We start from the raw sequence: 16,010 nt of genomic DNA, 5'->3' as shown, positions 1-16,010 counted from the left end.
AAAATTCAAGAGTGTTATATAAAATTAAATAGGATCGGATAATTATCTACCTATATTTATATCCAATTTTCTTTTAAAGATATAGATCCAAATATAAATATTAATCGGATGCTCATATTTCTTTCCATAAACAGATAGATTCAAATATGAAAATACATTCAAACAGGTATTTCCGTGTCCATTTCCACCCCTAGTGTGAAAACTCTATTTATAGTATTTGAAATCTCCATGGCATTTATTGTATTCTTCTCCTATGTCATCCAGGACGAAAAAGGTTCAGTGTTAAAACTTCATACAGGATATTTATGTAATTGACTAAATAATATGGCGTCCATATCATGTCTAGACAGTCTCAAAATTTATAAAGTCTTCAGCCTCGAGATTGCACATCAACAGACAAGATTCTATATTCAAAGTTCTAAGCTTGTGTTCCATGCAAAGAGTCCCGGACCATCTGAAAAAAAGTCATATCAGTGTGCTCAATACTTTTGAGATCACTCTTCAGATTACAATTGCATAACTACACATTACTGCTTCCACACAAAGGATAAAATGAATTTTCACATTAAGTTTGTGTGCATAGGTCACATACCACACATCAACTGATCCCCAGACTAGGACTCTTGACTGCTGTCTCTTAATTAGAGTAACATTCTGTGTCAAAATCTCTGAAGTTAGCGACGTAAATATCTCAATCCACACATTCACAACTTGATACCACCTTTGAACATGAGCTGGAAAACATAAAGTCCTTTTCATCACGTCTGCCAAATTCAACCCAACTTGACCTGATCATCAACTTGAACATGCTTCATCCACAAAAAGAGTGGGACACATTTGGCTCCATAATGCGGTTAGAGATCTGCATAAGCATATGCGGCCTCATGCACCATTTCTATATCATTTCCATTGATCTAATAAGATAGCATGATCAACTAGAAAACAGGAAAGGAAATGGGCAAAAATTAATATTGTTCAGGATAAGCAGCTATTACAGGCTTCCAAATATTTTACATACCAAATTAAAACAAAACATAGAACAATCACGTCCTTCGTGCAATACTAGTCACACGATTACGTATTACAAATGTGCCCAACAAATGTTGTTTCCCAATAACAACACAATGATGCGATAGTTTCAACAATCTGTCATTTCTATATTGCAACCGAATCCATCTTACTCAATGTAAACAAGAAGCCTTCTCGCAACAAGAAATACTAATTGAAGAATACAAATGATTATAGTAATTCATATCATGATGCCCATGACAAATGATTTCAAATCTTTAAGAAATCAGACAGAAACAACACAAAAAGGAAGGGTTAAAACAAAAATGATGTGCCACAAGGAAACCCTAATGATTCTTTCTGCCATATCAAAGGACTAGCTATCCAATCAGGAGCTCCCCACATTACTGGGCTGAGCTTCAGATAATATGTATTTCACCACATCAGCACAACAAGAAAGTTTATCTGCCTTCTCATCAGGAATTTCAACAGAAAACTCCTGCTCAAAAGCCATAACCAGCTCCACTCGATCCAAGCTATCCAAACATAGGTCCTTTTGGAAATCAGCTGTCTCTGTGACCTGTAACAAGTTCCAATTTGACAGTAGTCAGATATTTTTCATAGAAAAAACATCCATAATAACATCTGGATTGAGAGAAAAATGAAGGAAGCAAACAAAGGAGTTAAGAAAGATTTAAGTTAAATGCGATAATAGGTCACCTACTTGTTACTACACTCTTGCAAACAAAATAAAAAAAAGTCTAAGGGTGCGTATGGCAGCACCCATAAATTCAGGAGATACAAGAGCATCATGATATGTTTGGTTTCTTTAATAAGGATAGATACTGGAATTCCATATTATTATCATACAAATGATGAGGATATTCCAAACAAATTACATTATTCCACAAGTATCCAGAATCCTCTCACCATCTTCTTCTCCATCCTTCAAACTAAAAAAAGTAGGGAGCAAATGCAGATAAAGCACCCAGGGAATGGTATCCATCTGAATGTTCCAGGAAGTTTGATAGGGGTCTCACACGAAGCCTGCTTGGACCAACTGACGTGAAGGTAGCCATATAGAGAGAACTATTACAGAACTGCCATTCAGGTTACTGCTAATCTCTTGAGAAAGGAGAGGGATCACTGTGTGATTATGTAAGTTAATTACGTGAGTAAAGAGGTTTCAATGAAGGTGAGCAAATGATGGAACCATCTCTTCAACAAGATAAAGAGGTCTGGGAAACGACAAGAGGAATTAAAAAATTTTTAAAATCACAAAATAAACTTTACTCACCGAACTCTTACTAGAAGCAGAAAGAAATTGTAGAAAAAGTAAACATCTCATAAAAGCAGGAGGTGCTTGGATTTTGTAGGAGGGAAATTTGGGAAGTGACAGAAGGTAGAATAGGTAAATGACGTGGTGTTTCCCTTGTGATGGAGTTTTGCTTCACAACTGACCGATGAAGTGGGATGCAACGATAAAAATCCTGGAAAAAGAACAAGAATGAAATAAAGAGAGTAGGGAGATTGGAAAGTTGTGGGGCACAGAAAGTGCGTAGATAATAATAATATTTCTGATATAAAACAGTGGCAAGAAATTGCGCTTTACAATCAAGAAATCCAAACCCTGTATGAAAATAAAGCTTGTGTTGAACCCATGAACTAAACTATTGCAGATACCTCAAGAAGGCAATATGTTAGGTGAAATGTACCCGATATCCATTTAACCATTTCACAATTTCATTTACAAAAATTCCATTTTATATGAACTTCAACAAAAGGTAAGACAGGTTCTAATGTTTTTTTGGTTTAAACAAACATCAAAACTGCAAGAGCATTTTATCAAGAAGTAATCACTTGCATTCAAAACATGGAAGGTACCAAAAGGTCTCTAGCAATTACTGGAAACAGTACAAGTCAAAAAGAAGTCATCAGATTCATATATCTTTTTTATGATACTTCAAATGACATGCCATGTCCACATTGTACTCGTATCAAATATTGATACTCATCAGATACTTCTCAGATATGTGTCGTGTTAAGCATCATATTTTCACAATTTAAAAAACATCTCAGATACTTCTTGGATACACTTTAGATGCTTCCCCAATACATTCAAAATAAAAGGAGGGTCAATTTTGTAGTCTATTGATATTAATATTGAATATAAAGTATGGATTATAATTTATGGAGGAATGACTATTATGAGATAGTAAAAATTCTAGTGTATAAAGTGTTGACTGTTATTCTGATAGGCTAATATGGCTTATCAATGTTTCTTTTATATTTACACATATGCATTTGTGTATACATATGTATATGCATGTGTAAAATAAATAGTAAGTACATACATATTACATAGGTATGCATATATACATATATGTAGAAATGCAAGTCCATATATATCCTGACACACCTAGTCGTATTATATACTACTTTTTCAAGATTTGCCTTATCAGTGTATTTGTATCATGTTGTATCCTATATTCACGTCTGTGCTCTGATAGGTACTCATTATATGGTTAACTTTGCTGAACATTTTTGATGCAGGAAAACTACCTGAAAGGAAGACAGAGGACAAGCATAGAATAACATCCACATAGAATGAGATTTGGTGGTTTGGAAGCCATAGATTGCACACAGACAAGAAAAATTGATGTATTTCATATATATATATATATATAATATATATATATATATATATCTGTGTGTGTGTGTCTATATATATGTATGTATTCATATATATATTTTTTTTTAATAGTATTTTTTAATATAAAAAAAAAATATTATATATATATATATATATATATATATATATATATATATTATTATGTATATATTATGTTGTGTGTGTGTGTTGTATATATATGTATGTATACATACTATATACATACAGGGAAGGATTTGGGCAAACCAACCAAAAATCTCCTGCAGTGAAGCCTGCAGTAGATTGGTTTTGTAGAAGAAAAGGTTTTCAGCAAACTGATGGGATTCAGATCTAATAGCAGTTCACTGGATCTGATCGGATCTGGTGCTGTTGGCTGCATTAGGAAAATACAGCCATTGGAAAGGAAAAAGAAAAAAAAAATCTGAAGTTATGAATAAAACATATAAAGATATAAGAAAGACTCAAGGGAGAGGAAAAGCATGATACTGGACTCCAGCCCCAAAAAATGACACCTAGGGTTGAAGGCCTCACACCTTCATTATGGAATCACAGTGCACTGGAAAACAAAAATGAAAACTTGCTTCATTCATATTTTGCATAAAAACTTGACTGCATAACATCCATGTATAGAAAAGGAAAACCCAAACTAGACTTATGTTTTTCCTGAAATACTCTTCACAAAGCGCTGGTTACTAGTTCATGATTGTTATACCATGAATAATGTCATGTGAACATACCATTATAATAACTAAACCTATTACGTTGTCAAATAAAATCAAAGATCTTTAAATCCAGCCCTTAATTCAATAAACCAACTCACCCGAAACAAATATGAACGAAAGGCAAAACAATAAATGCAGAGGTAAAATTGAATCTAACAAATGTCTATAAGCCATGCAGCCTTCCAATGCATCATGACATCATCAAGGGTCTCCATCATTGGTTTCTCCTATGAAGGAAGCATCTCAAGTTCTTTGAAGTTAAAACTACATTGATTGATCATCTGGTTGATGATTAACTTCTGATTGATGATTGACAGATGATATGTGCCTAACACTGGATGTCATGTTATGCTCCAAGGCCTTGGAACCCTGCAGCTCAATCCCCTGCAGGTTTAGCTGTGGGTTAGATCCAACTCACTGTTTGAAGGTTGCATTTCAAATAATGAGGCAATTTGACCAGAGGGCTGGTTACAGCTTAAACTCAAATTGCAGCAGGTCAACTCAGGGCAAAAATGACCACATGTCAAGCTGTAATAGCTCTCAGCCTGGGATCAAGAAAGTTCGAGTCATTGCTTGATCAAGGAATTCCCATCCTCCCCTAACTCTCCCCCTCTCTTGATGACTTCCAACCCTCTGACCAACACCTCACTACTATCTCCACAAAGATCTCAGACTCCTTGGCCAATGACTCCTTACCCCTTTGGCTAGATTTGCATCCATCTCCACAATGCATACCACCCCAAAAAATAGCAAGCACTTCTTAAGGGTCTGAGATCAGCATTCTCACTAGCAATGAGGAGTATTCTCATTAGCAATGAGAAGGTCCACCCAATCAACCTTCTTTCCTATCTCACAGCAACTCCAATTAGGATTAGAAGTTGAGATCCTCTTTAGTGAGGATAAGACCTAATCTACCTTGGCATCTTTATTCCTATCCATCTTCAAATGATTTGAACTCATCATGGATCTCAGCTAGCTTCATGAAACTCATGGTGAAGAAAAGGGGAAGCGTAGATTCATTTCCACTTTGATTGGATGGTGTCTTCAGTGAATAAGCTACTAGCACCAAAGAGGGTTATGAGTAGATCACAGTGGGCATGATTGGGAATGAGACTCCTCTAAAGTCTTCCTTTTCCCTATTCCCCTGCCCCCATTCCCTTTCTTTCTATTTTTTTTTCTTTTTCATAATCAAAAGTTGTCTTTCGAAAATCCATGATAATATATCAATTTAAGAATATTAGAAATATTAAAAAGCATCCATTTCATCAACAAGTGTCAATTTGAATGTAGTAAAAAATCTGAAACATGTGTTTAATTGGATTTATAACAGTTGCTATAATATCATGACAGTAATTATATGGTTCAAATGCCTTCTATTATGTATGCTTATCAAGAATATTTTTGGCCATTATTTTCCTATAACAATAATTAGATAACACAACTAATACTTGTTATTTTAGTAATGACGTATGGTCAGTAATTTAAGCAAGTAATGCAGCCATTTTTTTTATTATTTTTATTTTTAGTGACAAATAATAATCATTATAACAATTAAAATTTTACTCTCAAATATTCCTGTTTTAACAGATTTAAAAAATACTGACCATACTTTTGATTACGACAGTGAATAATTGTCAGGGAGGAGTTTGTTAAATAAGGATATCGGTATTTTTAAACCTTGATTATGATAGGAAAAATAAATGTTTATAACTTGAGATGTGAGGGGTAAGTTCACCATCCCTTTGAAAGGTGATCTTATATTTTGTGTCACACCCAACCAAATAGAAAATCCATAGTTATTGTAGTTCAAGTTGCATCCAACCAAAAAGGATCAAGAACAGTTGCATGGAACTGAATTGCTGCAAGTTCAGCTACATGCAACTTTATTTGCAGTGCATTTTGAGTCACCAGGAGCCAGAGAACACCATGACTGAACTTGAACCCCAGCCGATGAACAATCCCATGCAATAAGAATGTACTTGACTAAAATAACTCATGAATGGCTTTGAATAAGGCCAAATTTTATTAGTTACCAAGCTAGTATTGCCCATGTGATATTATCTTGATAGGCATAAACATGATCGGCATTTGTTCCATCTGAGTTGACAACATATTTGAAATTCAGGGGATCATGCAGGTCATCTTGTTCTTTAAATTTTGCAAATTCTTGTGAAGCAAGTTTTCCAACTTCTTTGGCTTCTTCCTGTCAAATTCAACATCCAAATAGCCTTTTATTGATAAATAAGCATCAGGTTATGATTCTTTTTTTTTCCTAGCATTGTTGCAGAATCACTGAATTCATTGCTTAGCCATCATTTACTTCATTGAGATTTTCAGTATTATGTGATATTGTTCTTTACTTCCACAATGTCTTTAAGCTCTTGTATATCTTCCAATTTTAGGGGAAGCTCCTTTACCTCTTTTTTCACTTCCATAGTCAACAAAGGCATATTTGATGCTCACTTTATTGCCCTATGCCCTAGTCAGATGCAACTTGAGAAGTTCTTGAGTTCTATAGGATCATTCACTTCTACAATACCTCAAGTTGTCAAGTTCATGTGTTCTTCATACACCTTGCTTTTCAACAACCCTTCCATCATTAAACCAAGATAGTCTGTTAGGTAGAGGCTCGAAAATTGAGAAATTTCTCCCCCTTCTGCAAATTTCTTTCTTGCTCCTTGGAAATAGGTTCATCATATCTATTGCCATGCTAAAGGTTAAAGGGATTTTCGATGGCAGCAAATATCTCCATTTGAGCAACTTCTTCATCTCTTCATAATTAACAATGGGAACTCGCCACGGTAAATCATCTGATTTTCTATGCTCTCCACCATATGTAAGCTTGGATTGTAGTTTTGGCTTGGTGAAGTTTATGCACACTTGGTTAGGCATATCATACCAATCAAAGTCATCTTTTAGACCAGGGATCTAGTCCAGAAATTCATATGGTTCAAGTTCCCTTGTGAAATCTCCATCGGGATGCTCATAAATAAGATTAGTAACCTCGGTACCAAGTATCTTATAGGTACATTACCAATTTGGTACTGCATGATCGGATATGATATGGTATGCATCTTGTATCGAGATCCCTTTTTCTATTTTTTATCATAATAGTGCTCAAAAACAGGTGGTACGGGTTAGCACAAGTTCGTACAGTGCAAAAAGCATCCTGGTTTGGAATAAGACCGGGGCATACGGATTGGTATGGTTCGCATCGATACGAGATCTATACCAACTTGATTAGGGCATGTTTGGATGGTTGGGCCCAAATCCTATGGAATTCATGGCCAACCATAAAAAATAATAGACTATAAGCAGGCCAAGTCTTTTGTTTACAAGTATCCAGAACCACTTTTTGAGTCGGCTAGCCCAAATCCCATTGGGAGAAAAAAATGACCTCAGCTCTTTGTTTACAAATATCCAAAATCACTTTTTGAGTCGGCTGGCCTGAATCCCATAGGGATAAAAAATGACCGAGGTCTTTTTTTCTCCCTATGGGATTCGGACAGCAAGTCATTTTTTCTCCCTATAAGATTCGGGCCAGCCCACTCAGAAATGGTCCTAGATACCTATAAATAAGGGACTGGCCTGTTTATATTCCATTATTTTTTATGGTTGGGCCATGAATTCCATAGGATTTTAGGCGCAACCATCCAACCAGGCCCTTAATATTTTTTGAATACCGGTTTCGATCCGATACGGTATGGACACCTTAAACCAAGTAGTTCAGGGTAGTATGGCAAACATTGCTCATAAAGGTATTGTTGATAACCAGATATACTCCATGAATTGGATCTGCCATTGTGACACAACATTATGGCATAACAAAGGCTTTGATACCAAATTGATGTACGGAAGCCTACTTTAGATCAACAAATTAGGTTTTTTGGAAGGAAGATAGAAGACAAATATGGAATAATGTTGACTTAGAAGCCATGGGTTGGACACAGATCAGAAAATAATTGATGTGCTTCAGATATGTTAATCATAGTCATTCATGTACATGAAATATCTGATGCATGTAATGGTTCACAAGCAGGCTATATAGGATATTAGTTGGGAAGGATTTCTGCAAATCAAAGAAAAATTTGCTAGCATAAAATCTGCAGAAAATTATCTTTGTCACAAAAGGTTTCCAAGCAAATTGATAGGTTCAGATCTAATAGCAGTTCACTAGATCTAATCAGATCTCATTGTTGCTGTTGGCTGCTGAGGAAAATATGGTAAAATGAAAGGGGTAAATTGATCTAAAAAAATAAAGAAAAATGTGAAAAAAGGGAATGATGTAAGAAAAACTCAACTCAAGGGATAGAAAAGGATGATATAAGACTCCATGACATAGGAATCACAGCAAGTTTGAAGGCCTCATACCACCATTGTCGAGTCACATCACAATGGAAGAAAAATGAAAGATTTCATTCATTCATCCCCTGGATAAAGCTTTGGTCATCCAAAATCCATCTTTAAAGAAAAAGGAAAAACCCTAACTAGATTTTTGGTTTTTTGACAATACATTTCATAAGCCCCAATTGCAGTTTACAATTAGTGAAGCATGAATAATACTGAATGAGCAGTACTGCTACAGTACTGGAGCTATGCAGTTACCAAATAAAATCTGAGAACTTTTAATCTCATCCTGTAATTCCATACAACAGACTAAAACTAAAAATAAATATAAATAAATAAGGAAAAAACAACAAATAGACTGCTAAAATTAAATCTACCAAAAGCCTGTAACTCATGCTGCCCTCCAACATATTGTGATACAATCTTGGGGTCTCCGTCAATTTTACCAAGGAAATCGTGAAATAAAAATGAGATAAGGTCATATTGAACATATTAGTACAAAACCAGGGTGCAGGTGCTAAGCTTCCTTCTTAAAATTGCCAATTTTTTTCATAAAATCTTAAGAGAATCTTAAGAAAAATTAACCAAGTAGTAATATAACCAAACTGTTGGGTTTTCTTGGTAAAGCATCTAGAGCACTACTTTGACATAAGCAGACCTTGTTCATGACACACAATTACCTTGCTTGCATCTATCTGATCGAATTTCTTAGCCAATTCAATGACATGAGCCATGAGACGCTCACAACTAGTGCAGTTTGATGAAACATATGTATGAATGGGCATGAACAGCTACAAAAGAATCTCATCAAAAGGAATCACTTACATCCAAAGAACAAACGGTACAAAGAGCTCTCTGGTAATCACAATACTAACAACAGGTCAATATCAATATCCTTCTTCAAAAGTTGTTGAATTTGCATGAAAATAGAAAAAAGAAGGATGTAAATCATCTACTTGTCTGATATGGTTGACTTCATGTGGAGTATTTTACAGAGGAAGTGAATGAACTTGGTCTAATTGAATATATTCATATAATAACAGGATGCAGGTGGCATGCTTCTTTATTGAACTACACACTCTTAGTAGGCATTTTCCTTTTAAAAGAACTAGAGACTATCTAACCAAGTAATATTCCTGATCTCTTTTCTTCAGCTTCTAGAATTATATTGGCAGATGAACTAATGCACTACTTTTATGTAAGACAGAAGAGACCTGTTTGTGATAAAGAATCACCTTGCTAGCATCTATCTTATCAAACTTTTTAACCAGCTCAATTACACGAGTCATGATATGTTCTGAACCAGAATTGTTTGATGCCAATGACATGTATCTGCTTGGCCAAAAGAGTGACTTTTCACATGTGTTAAGCCCATGTAGCTGTGTGGAGCAGCTCAATCGCACATGCTTCAGTACAGAATTTCGCAAGCGTTGCATGTTACCAAAAGCTGAATCAAATAAACACCTAGTCAGGACACAAGAAAACCAAACCAATAATAAATTGAGCATCAATGTGTGGAATGACCAATTTATCTGCTGATTAATAATAACATACACAAGAATCTAAAACATAGTTCAAAAAATTCAAACAAAAAGTCCAACTCCCTGCAAATTACTGTGTAACAGAAGTTTTGCCTACAATGAGCCAGTCACTGATTATAAAACATGTTTGACAGTGAACCAATAGCTGATACAGGTGTGAAAGTTCCTCAGACACCACATGGCATATTACAAGCATGGAGAAGAAACATGCAGGCAAGAAAACATGTTGCAAAAGGGCGAGTACCTTATCGTCCAGTTAGCTTAACAAGCAAGACTCAATCTCTCAATGCACATGGTGGCTTGCCTAAAATTGCCAGCTAAAGCTCAGGAATCGGCAGTCAAATTTCTACACTGCAGACTTAGATGTGACTTCATATATTAATAGGTCTGTCCCAACTATTTGTCATCAGCTGAAGAGCCAGATCATTCCTCTTGCTTTCCTTCTTTTCGTGTTTCTTAACAGTCATATAGGTGCAAATTACTCAAGAAAGAACGAAGAAATGAATATAGTTACAGAAGTAAAGAAAAAGTTTTAAACTTTCAAACATGTCGAGTGTAACTCAGTAACGACCCCACTGAAATGACTTTAATGAAAAAGATTCTACAGTTCTCTGTGTAGAGCACTCCCATGATTGCACAGAGAATGCACCATCAATACAATTCCCCAGGAATGATAACCATGTTATATATGCATAGAACAACATATCCGATTCATGGAATAATATTTTGAAGTCAAAAAGATCGAGAACATTGGGAGGCAATCCACCAGCCAAAAAAATCCTTGCAACCAATAGAAGAATAAGCCAGTGCGAGCGATTCCAAACCAAGCAACCAGACCGAGAACGTCAACTAAATGATCCTTGTTCTTTTTGAACGAAACAATAAGAATCCCAATCCCCACTTCCAGTCACCACGACTGAAAAGAATCTAACAAAAGATAAGAAGAACTGATTGACGATATTGTTTAGAAGTGGTGACAATTATTAACTTCAACTTCAACTTCAACTTCAACTTCGATAGCCTTCAAAGAATTCAAGCTTAAAATATGCAAGGAATACTCAAAAAACAAGGTTAAAACCCTAATCGCCGATCTGTAATCTATCCATGAAGTGAAGAACAAAGAGACACCGATCCCCATGGGAAATCGAAATCTTGATCTCGAAATGAGGGGAAGAGAGGGTTGAAAACGAAAGAACCTGACCGCCACGCCACTCTAGCTGGGCTTATCGCGCACGGGGATGCAGAGGACAGGGGCAGACGCAGAGAAAACGGAGCGTTTACTTAATTCTACCTTGCGTTATTAGTATTAGGTCCAGGGTCGTCGGTGGAGCTGTCAATTTGAATTGCATCCGTCGGATTGACCCATCCTCTCACGAAAATGAGATAGATTGGATTTATATTTTAATAATTTATTTAAAAATAGATCAAATAACCTGTGTCATTTGAACCGAGCTGAGCGGATCGAAATAAACTGATCCATTTTATTTATATAAATATATATATATATATTAAAAAAATTAATATTTTTGAAAAGATAATTAATGAAAAAAAAAATGAAGAATTGAATGATGAGGATCACAATAATATTTTGGAGGATAATTTTTTTAGATTTTGATTTATCTCTAAATTAATTTGAAAATTAAAACTTAAAATCTTTTAAGTTTGGGTTGTATTAAGTATTTAGTTTAAGTTTGACAAGTTTATTTTATGATTCTGAGAATTGAGATATGAGATTTTGATAGGTTGATTTGAACACAAATTGAATATGAAATTCAGTTTATATTACTGTTTATAATTTTTTTTTTTAATTTTGACGGATTGGTCCGTTTAACCCGCAGTCTATGGCAGGACGGGCCGGGTTGAAATTTTTCCAACCCGTCAGTTAAACGGACCAGTCCGTCCCGACCCGTTTAGAGACGGGTCAAATGGGTTGGGGCAGATCGAGGTGGGCCAACCCATCTTGACAGCTCTAGTTGTCGAGTCTAATCTGGGTACATGATGGTACGTATCTCATTCATATTTAAAATAAATTATATCAATAAATCCAAATTTTATCAAAATAATGTTAGTCCGGAATGGATTGGGTATTATTTTTCAGACAATCTTCAACAAAAAAGCAAGTCAAGCACCGTAAATAAGACCTTAGTATTTGGCATAAAAAGAAAATAAAAGAGATAGTAAAATAAATAATATGTTTCATACATATTTTATTGAAAGAGATAAAACAAATACCGTCAAGGTTTTAGTATTTTTTTCCATCTCAGATTATCAAATGAAGATAATCTGAAATTATTATTATTTGATGGAAATAAGCACTCCCACCTTTTTTTTATTGAAATCCATAAATAACTCCTTTTAATAGTGTTGGTCTCGAAATAGTTCCAACTAAACATAAATAATTTAATCTTTTATGAATTAATCAATTAACAATATGGTTTCATTTAAATATATTTATTTAATAAGAAATTGAAAACACTAAAATTTATTTATAATAAAAAAAATATTTTTAATAAGTAATTAATTTAAAAATATAACTCATATAAATATATTTCAATATTTGAAATAACCCATCCATATCATGTAAGTGGGCCGAAAATGGCTAACAAATGAACTAGATAAAAAAATTAACTAGAATTATTTATTCAAAGGTATTATTGAAAATTTAGTAATATTTTCATGTAAGATTATTTCTAATGAAATATAGTAATCTTTTTTCATTATTATTTTTTTGAAGTAATTTTTCCACAAATCAAACTTAGTAATATTTATTTTTCACTATAAATTTTTTCAATAAATGATTTTAAGAAATCATCATATTATCTCGTAGTATAATATACCTAACTGAATGAATCCTTAGGGAATGAATTAGAGGTTCTTTCAATGGTCATCTTGGTTAAGCAACCAAAAGTTTTAAATATGAGTCTTGAATGATATATCTCTAATAATTTGTATTTAGATAATTAATTAGAGATAATTATATTTTTTTTAAAAAAATAAAGTTTTAGAGTCATTTTTTTAAAAAACTATAGTTCTTGTCATTTTTCTTTTTAAAAACTTTAGAAGTAGGAATTCTATTTTTTTTTACAGATTTTTGATAATAAAAAATATGTTTGGTTCACTCTCTTTTTTTTTAATTGATGTGGCTAGTGAGAAGAGAGAGTCAGGGTGGTGTTTAAGTCATCATAAACTCTAAAACATATAGATTATTTTACCAAGAGAGAGCGAGGGGGATGTTTGATATTTCGATCATAATGGCTGACTTTACCAATGTCAATATGGCTGCTTTTGTTACAATCATTTATCTCCTTAAGTTGGCCAACACTAATTATCTAAGATGGAAGTCTATTATCAAAGCATATCTAATGGGATAAGATTTGTGAGATATTTTGGAACCGTCAAAGATGATGCCAATAGATATTCTCAACAATAAAATTACGAGAAGTGAAATATGAAAGCTAAGATGCTGATTATGGATTCTTCAATCTGCAGTAGATAGAGAGAATTATCTTTCTATTAAGATAAAAATAAATTGAAGAAAGCATAGAATACTCTTGCAACTATCCATTCAAGATCTACTATAATGAGAAATCTCAAAGATGTTAGCTCCAAGTTTCTCCAAAAATTTAATAGAATAACATAAGTGGTTTGAATATTAAGATTTGAAGCAGAAAGAACTTCAATCAATTACAGACTTGATCAAGTTCTAAAAACTTATAGTAGGAAAAAGTTGATCAGCTCAAGAATCAATCAAGTATAGAAGAAAATTTGGAGCAAAAAGAGCTCAATTAGATGAATACTGTACCAAATTCTAAAGAGATCATTATTGAAGAATTGGTTGATTTTAAAATTGACTAGGAAGATTAAAGATGCTATAATTGATCTAGTCATAGAAATTCATATTGAAAAGTCAAATCATGCAAAAGGATCTTGTACCAAAGCCATCTGGAGGTAGATGTTTTTTTTGAAGATTTAGAAAGCCATGAGGATAAAGAGCTGACTAATTTTGAAGTAGTTTCAAATATCAAGCAACAAGAAGATGTGTATGGTATAGATGCTTCATATTATGCCTAGTGTTCAACAAGAGTTTTGGTACAAGAATTAATTTTGAAGCTACTATTTTTTGATGAAAAAGGAGGTAGGAACTGTCACCTATCATTGTTGATAGGAAAAGAGTATTTACATAGGCTAATTATAGGAGGAATTAGCTAAGAGAAGCCCAGAAAACTAAGAATGTAGCAAGTTGGGAGTAGAAAAGATGAAACGGGGGAGTAATGACCCAATTAGCAAGAGATATACAAAAGTCAAACTTCAGTAGATAATCGAGAATAAATTTCTTGCTTTGTGTCGTTCATTTTAAACCTCTTGGAGATCATGAAAATCAATTTTTAAACAGGACCCTAGTGAATGAGAGACCGATAAATCTTTCTCCTTACAGAGCTACAGCCACCATGATAAAATTAATTGCATCAGATGCACTATCTGGATGAGACGTTGCTGTATCTAACTATGACCTCCCACTGCTAGTCACTTAACTATCTAGCTTGTCTAGTAAGCTTTGCAGTTGGGACAACCTACAAATGAGATTTGTTGGAATCCTACTTTCCAACCTGACAATGCATCATAGCTTCAGTAAAGGGGTGTTCTTAGTTTCAAAATAGAAAATGCATTGATTTCTTTCTTTCCAGAGACACTAGCAGGTCGAGGAGATGAAGCTGTTCCATATGAAGGGGGAGTACAGCTTTGGGAGTTTGAGCTGCCAATTTCTCCAGAGAAGATCAAAAGATGGAGGAAGCTGTGGTAATTTTAATTTATCGATGAAATAATTTCAAAGTCTAATAGAGAAGAAACAAGTTAGGAGTAGGCATTGCATTGTCTCCTCGTCTTCCCCACATAATAGTCAGTTGAAGACCTTTATTTTTTCAAATAGAGGGAGCTTCCAATTGAGCTGAGTGAATTCTAAAATAACTCCTCCATGGATGAAGAAGAGATATGTATCTCTAATCATATAAGTGTCTTTGGGACTCCAAGACCGTTCAATCTTATCATTGTCAATAGATAGGCTTACCTGGGAGGTAACAGAAAGGAGCATTTCAAGTTCCTCCTCACTTCTAGGCACCATATTATTCTTAAACAGAGATCTTTGATTAGTGCAATTTAAGAAATCAGCGATCAAAATGTTAAGTCTCATAGTCCGAAAGAAGAGGGAGGGGAAGATGTCCTTGAGAGCTAAGTTGATATACCAATTGTCGAACCAAAATGTAATGTGTCGGCTATTTTCTAACTTGAATGAAGTAGCTACCAGGAAATGATCCAATGTTTTGATCGTATTGCACCAAGATTTAGATACTTTTTTGAGATGACTAAAAGGGGTGGTAGATAGTAGAGTAGCAGAGTAATGCAGGTGTTGGATTAATCTTCTCCAAGGATGATTGACGTCTTTGAAGAAATTTCAGTCACTTCATCAATAGATATTTGTTAAAGATTCTGAGATTAATTATTTCTCGACCACCATATTGCTTTGGCTGGCACATCTGGTTTCAGTTCATAAGGCAAAGATCATCTTTACATGGTTTCTTACCTCTCTACAGAAATGCATGCCTCTTATTGTCAATTTTGTTGATGACAGTCAAAAGAAGGGCAAAGGACAACATCCAACATGTAGGGGTGGTGCTAATAAAAAATATCTAATTGCTATGAATGTCAAGATCAACGAAGCTAGTT

The 16,010-nt window shown here is 34.3% G+C and overlaps 1 protein-coding gene across 4 annotated transcripts; it reads right to left on the bottom strand.

Annotated features, from left to right (window-relative positions):
* Positions 1-945: 945 nt before the first annotated feature.
* LOC105033210 (acyl carrier protein 3, mitochondrial) lies at positions 946-11,624 on the bottom strand. 4 transcript variants are annotated; one of them, XM_029261258.2, is made up of 3 exons: positions 11,486-11,624; positions 9,963-10,195; positions 946-1,588 (listed from the first exon to the last, which is right to left on the bottom strand). In XM_029261258.2, the coding sequence occupies exons 2-3, from the start codon at positions 10,182-10,184 to the stop codon at positions 1,397-1,399; spliced, it is 414 nt and encodes a 137-aa protein (XP_029117091.2). In that variant the 5' UTR covers positions 10,185-10,195; positions 11,486-11,624; the 3' UTR covers positions 946-1,396. The 4 variants fall into 4 exon arrangements, with proteins under 4 accessions (XP_029117091.2, XP_010906214.2, XP_029117092.2 ...); XM_010907912.4 differs by having other exon boundaries at positions 9,984-10,195; XM_029261259.2 differs by lacking the exon at positions 11,486-11,624 and adding an exon at positions 10,534-11,470.
* Positions 11,625-16,010: the final 4,386 nt, after the last annotated feature.

Source organism: Elaeis guineensis, chromosome 2, assembly GCF_000442705.2.
Source record: "Elaeis guineensis isolate ETL-2024a chromosome 2, EG11, whole genome shotgun sequence".
Lineage (NCBI taxonomy): Eukaryota > Viridiplantae > Streptophyta > Magnoliopsida > Arecales > Arecaceae > Elaeis > Elaeis guineensis.
The sequence above is the reverse complement of the archived record's forward strand: the minus strand, read 5'-3'. Positions and strand labels throughout refer to the sequence as shown.